The sequence below is a fragment of the Sceloporus undulatus genome, chromosome 6 (genome assembly GCF_019175285.1).
Source record: "Sceloporus undulatus isolate JIND9_A2432 ecotype Alabama chromosome 6, SceUnd_v1.1, whole genome shotgun sequence".
In the NCBI taxonomy this organism is placed as follows: Eukaryota; Metazoa; Chordata; class Lepidosauria; order Squamata; family Phrynosomatidae; genus Sceloporus; species Sceloporus undulatus.
Genome location: NC_056527.1, coordinates 110,903,219 through 110,913,069, shown reverse-complemented (window position 1 = coordinate 110,913,069; position 9,851 = coordinate 110,903,219). Strand labels below are relative to the sequence as shown.

Here is a 9,851-nt window from a genome sequence, read left to right as displayed (position 1 = left end):
AAATTTGTATCATATCGAGAAATTAAGTATCATACATTTCATATTCCCAAAATTACTTCCAGTCTTTAAAAGGTACTGCTCTTGCACACACCCTCCCCATTTTCTTTAAATCCAATTTTTCGAAACCCTCCATCTCTGGAAACACTCAGGTTTTTGCCATCCATGCCTTCCAGATTTACGAGGGTTTTGCATCTCTTATTGCATATTGTTGGAAGATTTGGGGATAACTTTCAAGGTTTGGTGCTTTGTTAATTCACCCTAGGACCCTCTGCAGCCATGTGTCAATGTGATCTCCACTTGGCTGTGGAAAAGGCAGGCTTCAAATTGGCCATACACCTTCCTGTGAACAATCTGTGACAGAGGCCAACACCTTTGGGTTCATGACACAATCTGCTGGCTGTGTCACTTGTTGGGCAGGACTGCCAAAACCTGCTACCCGTGTTATTTCATCATGTTCACCTGAGGCCTATATAACAACCTCTTGTGGAGCAGGAGACCATCGGAGAAGATCCAGACTCCACCCCAGGATATCTTCTAAAAAGAAAGAAATACCCAGGTAAGCAGCTGATGATTTTTCTGTCTCTTGACTGCTGCTTTAAGATTCTATAACTATTATTTTAAGAGTCTATTATTATATATTATGTTTATGAGGTTGCCTTATGCTCGGTCAGATCTTTGGTTCATCTACTCCAAAACTGTTAATATTAAGAGACAGCAGCTATCCAGGGTTTCAGGCATTCTTCCTTCCTAGCCCTAGCTGGAGTTGTCAGAGATTGAACCTAGGATCCTCTGCATTCACTACTGAGCTACAGCTCCTCCTTATGATGGTGATCACTCCTATTTATGATGTCCAGAATGGCACCACCCCTGTTCAAGAGGGAGGTATCTAGAAGGCTACCAGGATTCTCAAGTTATCCAGAAATGTGATCATTCTTTACAGTGGATGAGGACACCACAAAATCTTCCCAGTGAGGACAAAGCATGCTTAGTGGCCATGAAATGATGACTATTGATAGGAGGAAAAACAGGAGGTTGGGAGGAAGGGGGGATTGAATGGAAGACCTTGAAGATTGCTTCAAGCACCTCTTCTTCGTCCTACTTCTCCTCTGTACTACTACTGTTCCTACTACTACTACTGTGAGTAGTGGTGATGGTGATAGTAGTACAAACAGTATTATTAGACACAGGCATTGTCATTGTCATAGTTATTTTCATCATGAGCACTTAAGAGCCAGAGTGGCTTATTAAACAGATGAGGATTCAGATGTTAGAAATCTAGCCTTTAGATATAGGTGCTCATACATCCCTGGGAACTTCAGTGGAAAAAGCAGAGGCTGATTCATAGTCTTGCTATCTGAGGGATTATGGGAATTATAACACAATAGAGTAAGTCTCCCTACCCTCTGGAAAAAATATACCACAAGCTTGAATTTTGTCCATGACTATTCCTGACATTGACTATTCCAGCATATTTCATGTGCTGTTCCACATTTAGTTGCATCCTTCTGTATTTTGTGTATCTATGCTTTTAACCTGTATCTGTTGCACTTGTTGCATATTGTAAGCCGCCCTGATCTTTTTGGAAGGGCGGGATATAAATAAAGATTTTATTATTTATTTATTTATTATTATTTTTAGGACGACCAAGAAAATGAGATCTATTGTTTACTTTGTTGTCTTCCTGATCAGCTTCCTGGTTTCAAGCCTCTTTGAGGGAGGTGAGTTTTTCCTGAGTTGCTGAACACTTATAAAGTGAATGTAACAGAAACAGTTACAGGCCTAGATCCTGTTGTTAGTACCAACTACAGTAGACTCAATGGAGCTTACATACAGATTTTTCAAATATTCATTGTTTCAGTGGATCTACTCCAGCTGAGATTGGATTTAGGCCACCTTGTACTGGGAGCAGCTTTTTCAGACATAAAGCATGTTTGACTTCCTTGTGTTTGCACATAATAGAAATGAATTATATCTGATATTCTCCTCCAAAATATTATTTTTACCAGATGATGGGAATCTGACTATAGCTTTACAAAGTGAGGTCGAAATCCAATATGGCATTTGAAATTGTGTTGGATATTTGACCCTTAATCTCTGAAGCCCTCTCTGAAAATATGCTTCAGAAGGGATTCTAGATTGTAAGAGTTGTTTTTTGGAGTGCTTGGGTCCATGGGAAGGGGAAGAAAGATTCTGCTCCCATACAGCAGATTCCACTCTTGTATGAGAAAAAGTCCAGAGATGAATAGATTCCTAAGTTTCCACTGGAAAACAACACTTGGATTTGTTTTGTTTTGTTTTTTTTTGCTAGGCAGGAAAAAAAAAAGAAACATCTTGGTATAGCTCCGCACTGTATTTTGGCCTCATCCTCTATCTTTCTCTTTTTCATCTCCCTCTCTTTTGTGCAGTTAAGGCAGATACATGTGCCAGGGACTGGCTGCAATACCAAGGCAACTGCTATGGCTATTTTGAGAATAGGATGACATGGGAAGAAGCTGAGGTAAGAAGTCAGTAGACACGAATTTCTGGTGATAGGTGGATCTAACACAAATCATTGTTAGCTATACCTCCTAACTTGTAAAAACTTCAAAATAGAGGATTTAGTGGGGGGGTTTCTCTCCATACCCCTCTGCTCCTTCCTATTAGTCCAAGTTGCCTGTGGAAGTCCTAGGAAGCAGAATGAGAGACTGACTACTGTTGGACAGAGTGAGGTTATTTATTTAGTGTATTTATACCATACACTTTGGCTATATAGTTTCTCAGAGCAGTTTAAAAATTATTCATCTGACAGTTCCCTACCCCTCAGATTTACAATCTAAAAACATAATACACAAGGAAAAGGGAATGGCAGTACAGGGACATGGGGGGGGGGTGGTTTAAGTTCAGCATTTAGTCTGCCATAAAAAGACATCAAACTGAATAATTTAATTCAATTTTTTAATGGGAGGTGTTGTAACTTTATCTTTATTGGCGTGTTTTAAATGCTTTTTCAAACCATTTTAAGTTAGTATTTTTCATAGGAGTGCTTATTTTAAAAATATTTTTAAAAACTTTAAATGGTTTTCTGCTGTGTTGTAAGCTGCCTTGGGTTCTACACAACGAGCCCTTGGTATCTGCTGCAGTTTGGTTCCAGGATACCAAAATTCATGGATGTTCATGTCTCATTAAATTCAATGGATAGTAAAATGGTGTCCCTTATATAAAATGGCAAAATCAAGGTTTCTTTATATAATTTGTGAACACTGTCAAGCCACGAATACTTGAATCCATGGATAAAAAAACCTGTGGTTATGGAAGGCTGACTGTATTTGGAAAACAAGGTGGAATAGCAATTAAATAAATAAGACACCAATGAAGTAAATATTTTTGCTGCTAGAGAGAAGCATTTTGGGGCATTTTTTTAAAAAACAAAATAATTTGATAGGCTTTGGATATGAGGCAGCAGCATATATTGGACTGGCCCTGGGGAATTGATGGTGTGGCCTAAGAGCTTCATTTTAGGAGCCATTTCAGAGTCAAGAATCTTGGTGGAGTGCCATTGGCCACTTATGTTGCTGATTCTTGCTGAATTTACATTTGAGAGCCAGCATGGTGTAGTGGTTGGAGCATTGGACTACGGCTCAGGGTTTGATTCCCTGCTCAGCAATGAAAACCCACTGGGTGACATTGAGTGAGTCACATACTCTCAGAAACCACAGTAATAGGGCCACTTGAAGGCACACAAAACCAACAACAGAATCCTCTGGCTTGTTAATCACTGAGGAAGGGAACCATGGCATGAAAAACCTTCCTTCTTCTCTCCCTTTCCAGATTGAGTGCCAGAGCTACCATCGTGGGACCCATCTTGCATCCATCCTCACTGTCGCTGAAGCTCTCGTAGTGGCCAATCATATCTCTGCTTATCAGAGCGAACGCAGCCATGTGTGGATTGGATTGCATGACATCCGACATGTAAGTGTGTAGAAACCACACTCAGCCAATGTCCCAACAAAATATCGGTAACCTCATATCCCTGATATCTATTTCCCTACATCAATGTGATACAGAGTTACAGCTCACGAAGGTCTCAGAATTCATTCAGCCCCCGACATTTGCAGTGCTTGCAATAATGAAAAAAGACTTAGAAACAATCAGAAAATCATGGGAAAACAACATACTATTTACATACTACTGTTTTGTAAAAATCACAAGCCTGCTTAGATAAAAATGTCTTCACCTGCTGGCAGAAAGAAAGAATTACATTTCTCATTCTCCATTTACAGGGTAACCCCCATCAGTTTCTTCTCAAGATATTGCAATTATTTGCTGGTGGCCTGATGTTCCTCTGTCTTGGCATCCTGCTGTTCTCTTGGTTGTTCTCTCTTTGTCTGCAGTGCAGAGATGGAAGATTTGCATTCCGGCTTCACTTCACTCTCCATTTCCTGCCATTTGGCCTTCCGTTCCTTACTCTGATCCTCAAGCTGTTGTTGCGCATTTTCATTCTTCTGGTCATTGCTACAGTTTGCATTCAGGTCTGTGCTTTTCTTGTCAAGCTGAAGGCTCACTTCTTGGAAGCAATCACTTCCCACTCTCATGATTTTCCCTCCAATTCTTCCTCTAGTAAGCTGTCTGGAGGTGCATCTATGCTGTCGAAATAATGCAGTTTGACACCACTTTAAGTGCTCTAGCTCCAGCCTATGGAATCCTGGGAGTTTTACAAGTTCTTTAGCCTTCTCTGCCAAAGAGTGCTGATGCTTCACAAAACTGCAGATTCTAGGATTCTAAAGAATGGAGCCACGGCAGTTAAAATGGTGTCAAACTACATTATTTCTGCAGTGTAGATGCATCTTGAGACACCAGGCATTTGTTTTCCTTTAGGCACAGGCAGCTTCTGAGCTGCCCTTGTCAGAAATCTCTTCAGTCACCTTATCTAATGCTTCTTGAACCTAAATGCCTGCCATCTTCAACAGCTACAGGCTCATCCTGCATTTGAGCCTCTATGTTCTCCAGCTTCTTTTCATGCTCTTTGGCTTGTGCCAGTATTTCTTCTTTAAAGGAATAGATACCAGCCAGGTCCTGAAGTTGGCTTTGTAATGCTTGGAGCTGTTTGATTGCTCCACCATACTTCTTGTTTGTATAGTCTGTGTGGGCCTCTGGATTCTTTATGCCCATTTTGGACATAAAACAATGGGAGAATACGTAGTTCCTCTTATCTATGTATTCCACTTGCATCTCTCTAATCTGCTTTCACTGTGGGACTGAAAAGATCCCACTCAGATGGTGACTTCAGCATTCTTGATTTAATTCCAAACCCGAAGGAAGACATTACTTTAAAACAGAAATTACCTGCAGACAGTCTGTGTACCAGTATAGTTGTGATTTGTATTTTGCTGTTTCACAAAAAATAACTAAAATAGTCACATTTAGTTACTATAAAAACAGCATCTAAACATACAAGCTGCTGGCTTATGATACAAACATGAATTTCTCCTCTACACTTTAGTGAGGCCACACTCTTGTTGTTTTGTGCTTTCAAGTCATTTACAACTTATGGGGACCCCAAGGCAACCCTATCACAAGGTTTTCTTGGCATGATTTGCTCAGAAGTGGTTTGCTTTTGCCTTCCTCTGAGGCTGAGACAGTGTGACTTGATCAAGGTCACCCAGTGGGTTTCCAACAGCTGAGGGGTATTCGAATCTTGGTCTCCAGAACTGTAATCCGGTGCTGAAACCACTACGTCATGCTGGCTCTCACTGGCCACATTCCCTAACTTAAAAAGCAGGCAAACATGACATCTAAATTTCAGTTAATCATAATCTCATGTAGTCCATTCAGTCTCTTCTCTTGTGAAGATCCATTATTTTTTCTTTCTGGCTGAAGACTGCTCTATTTCCCTCCAGCTTCACTCCAGTTGATGAGTCTTCCCTCATCTTTCTCACTAGCAGTTCTTCTTCCCTCCGGCTGTCCTTCAACTGTTTCTCTTTTAACTGTTGCCTTCAAACAATATGTGACCAGCTCTTCTCTTCCCCCTTCTGTATTTCTTTCTCTTTGTCCAACATTCCTTTTTTCCAAGGCACTTGGGCAAGAATTACAGACCGAGAACTGACATTTCCTTGATCTCAAATCTTCCTTCTTCCTTCCTCTCCTGCTGCAGAATGGAAAGTGGAGATGGTCAGATGAGTCCACCTACAACTACAAAGCATGGATGCTGGGCAGGCCAGACAATGAAGGACAAAATGAATACTGTGTTGAACTGCTGTATTTAGTGAATAGAGCAGCTCGTCTTGATGGTGGCAGGCATCAACAAGCTGAAGGCAGTGTCATCAGTCCCATTAGTTTTTCTCATCACATCAACCTGAAAGGTAAAAACAAACACACCCAATGAGCTGCCTGGATGGACATCTTCCAAAAGCTTCCCCAACTCTCTACTACTTTCTTTCTAGCATATAAAGCCCAAAATGCGAGGGCATTTTGTGGACAGCTAAAACTTGTGGAAAAGGCACTTTGACCTTACTTAAACCCTGGCATTGGTATGGAGTCTTCCATCACACCTGGGTCACATCTGAGCCTCTGCAGAACTGGTCTCCAACAGAAGGGAACAACCAGGAGGTTTCCACTGACGTTCTTCAGCATCTGCCACCTGTCACAGTTGCTTTATTCTGTCGGATAGTAGGGCTGGCCCTGCAAACTGAGAGGCAATGCAATGCCCCACTCCATGCCAGAGGGCAGTCCCTATAAAGCCTCTCTCATTTTCAGGCAAAATTTGGGAGGAAAAGGGTGGCTTAGCCAGTCAGACAGCATGGAGTTTCAGGACCTTGGACAGCAGCAAACAGACCATTACTGCAGTATAACTTCCTTCCTCCAACAAAATCCACAAAAGTGCAATACCTTTACAAGTCAACCAAAATGTACAAAATGCATCATTCAAGCCTTTGAAGTTTCATTTGCTTCTTCATCAGGCAAAGATGGTAAAACCCATGCAGGAGAAGCAATGTTGGAGTCTTAGGCCTATACTTTGTCTCAGATGTTCTTCTGTTGCCAGTGACAATTGTGTAGAGCAATGGTTCCCAAACTTTAGTCCTCTAGATGTTTGGGACTTCAGCTCCCAGCATTCCTGACTGTTGTCTAAGCTTCTGGATGCTGAAGCCTAAAATACTTGGAGAACCCAGGTTTGGAAACCATCGGTGCAGAGGGATATCTATGTAGGAAGAGGCCACTTCCCTTCTTGGCCAGATGGGGATCAGGGACAAAGTACAATAAAGGTCAGGTGATAAAATTTCAACTTCATTAGCAACAGAGAAGCAACTTCCCTTGAAATCTAGGTTGTGCATTTTGGTTGGCCAATAAAGGTATTATTATTTTGTGAATTTTGGATTTTGTTGTACTGGCAAACACAGGTACCCTGGCATAAAGTTTGCTACTACTTTAACTGCTATGGCTCAATGCTATAGAATTATGAGATCTGTAGTTTTGTGGGATATTTAGCCCTCTCTGTCAAAGAGACTTGTGCCCCAACAAACTACAAATCCCAGCAGTCCATAGCATTGAGCCATGGCAGTTAAAGTGGTGTTAAACTGCATTATTTCTGCAGTGCAGATACAGCCTTGATCCACTTTAGTCTCTGTTGCTGTTGAAGGTGATGATACTCTGATACTGATTGTACCTGCTACTTAAATTGTTAAAAACTCATGTGTCTGTTAAAGTCCAGGAGCCCTGCAGAAGGCCAAGAAAAGACACCTCTACACCTGTTCAGTACTTATTCCATTGTTGCTGTATGTATAGAAAAAGTACAGTTCCAGATTGAAGAATCCACTGATGTGATTCAGGTGGCCAAATACACTTGTCCCTCCGTATTCGCTAGGGTTAGGGGCACAAGACCCCCGCAAATATGGAAAAAACGCAAATAACAAAAACGCCATGTTTTTACCTGAGAGGACACCTCTCTAGGAATCTCTAGGTCCTCCAGTGCAACTCTGTGGTCAACGTCGGACAGACACTGATCATAGAACTGCACTGGAGGAGCTACAAAGGCCTAGTAGAGTATTTTCTCTAGGAATCTCTAGGTCTTTCAGTGCAACTTTTAGTTAAAGTTGACCACAGAGTTGCATTGCAGGACCTAGATATTCCTAGAGAGAACATATTAATCAAATCTGTGAATAATCAAAGCCACAAATATCAAAGCTGCAAATATGGAGGGGTGAGTGTAATTTGGAAATAGGGGAGGAAACTACTTGTTTTGTAGGCTGGTAATTCTTCTATGTTTTTTGGCCTGTTCAATTAGTTTCTGACTGTGCTGTACAACTGTGATTCCATCCTTTAACAGATTGCATTCTATCCTTTTCACAGGTTTTACAAAATGGAATGATGCACCATGCCAGAAATTGAATGCCTACATCTGCAAGCATGAACTGTAGAGAGTGGGCATTGATTCATCGGTGTCTGTAAAACGCACAAGACTGAAATGAATGGGACATCTTGATGACATTTTACATTCTCCAACACACTTTGGATACCTACCTTTCGAAAGGAGCAGAACACTCAATTCAGATCACACCCTCCACCTCTAAGGAGTGTCTGGGCATTCATCCAGAGCAGTAAATGTTTAACTGTTCCCTGGAAGTCTAGTTCTGTAAGACCATTTATAGATTCCTGATCGAAAGTTCCTCATCCAAATGTGGATGAGTGGGGGAAAAACACTTAAAAACACTGTAAAAACTCTCTGATGTGTACATGACTGCTGAAATTGAGCCTTGGTCTCTGATATATTTCCCCCATATTCCATTTAACAGCTGTAGCACTGACTTATGCAAATAAAATAGCTGATGAGCATGGATTTCCTGGTGTGCTCTTTCCTGTAACTTTGTATTCTGAAGACAAATGTGTGTGAGGCATGTATTAGTAAAATTGTTTAGAAACAATGTAGTGTCTAAATACTGTTTGCTTCCCTGTGCAGCAGAATGAGGTGGGGAATCATATTTCCCCCCGTTTGTATTATTTTAACACCTTTGCCTGATGAAGAAGGCAGTGGAACTTTGAAAGCTTGCAACATGTATTTAATGCATTTTGGTTGGTCCAATAACAGTATCACAGTTCTGTAGAATTTGGATGTTATTGTACTTTGTTATATGGCCAACATGGCTATCCCTGGATATACTTGGCTACATAATTGATACAGGATTCAGGCCCTTAATTTTAAACTGTTTTAAAAAGACATTTAAAATATAAAAATAGAGTACAACCCTTATTTCCATGTGGGATATGCTCTCAAACTTATAGTGAAAGTTGTGGATAATAGCAAACCCTATATGTTTAGAATTCACAGCCAGAGAGTTTCAGTGCTTTGCCAAACTTCAGACCCAAGGACTCCACAGGATAGACCCATGGCAGTTAAGGTACAATAATAACTCTGGAATTATGTAGTGTGAATGGGACTTTGGTGGATTGCACACAGGGTGGACAGGATCTGTTCATCTTCACCTCTGACACTCTTGATGGAGCCCAATTGTACTTCACTGATGGAGCACCTCAAGCTACAGGAGAAACGTTTGTCTGATGTTCATGAATTCAGATAAATATTTGCAGGGTTTTATTAAACGAATTAATCCCTTGGGGTGACTGGAATGCTATATGAAATATTAGTTCTCTATTTATGCCATATCTAGTTTTTTAAAAATAAAAAAATCCATCAAAACAATGGCTATAGAAATATAGTAAAGGCACACTTCACACTGATCGTCTGGATATGTCCTTTGAGTAATTTGTCAATGAAATTATGATAAAAATCAGCCCTGTTGCAGGTTGGGCCACCTATTGTGCAATTTTGCCAGTAGCAGAAGACGACATTTCCTTAAACCTCTTACCTTGAAAATTTCATA

The 9,851-nt window shown here is 40.8% G+C and overlaps 1 protein-coding gene across 1 annotated transcript; it reads left to right on the top strand.

Moving 5' to 3' along the window:
- The first annotated feature begins 1,651 nt into the window (after positions 1 to 1,651).
- LOC121933820 (C-type lectin LmsL-like) lies at positions 1,652 to 8,390 on the top strand. The gene is made up of 5 exons (XM_042473814.1): positions 1,652 to 1,718; positions 2,406 to 2,497; positions 3,808 to 3,948; positions 6,131 to 6,234; positions 8,300 to 8,390. The coding sequence occupies exons 1-5, from the start codon at positions 1,652 to 1,654 to the stop codon at positions 8,388 to 8,390; spliced, it is 495 nt and encodes a 164-aa protein (XP_042329748.1).
- Positions 8,391 to 9,851: the final 1,461 nt, after the last annotated feature.

Excerpts from the sequence above, each read along its gene's own strand:
- LOC121933820 (XM_042473814.1), top strand. The coding sequence starts at position 1,652 with ATGAGATCTATTGTTTACTTTGTTGTCTTCCTGATCAGCTTCCTGGTT. Across the intron at positions 1,719-2,405 it reads TTCAAGCCTCTTTGAGGGAG|TTAAGGCAGATACATGTGCC; the intron begins GTGAGTTTTTCC and ends TCTTTTGTGCAG. Across the intron at positions 2,498-3,807 it reads TGACATGGGAAGAAGCTGAG|ATTGAGTGCCAGAGCTACCA; the intron begins GTAAGAAGTCAG and ends CTCCCTTTCCAG.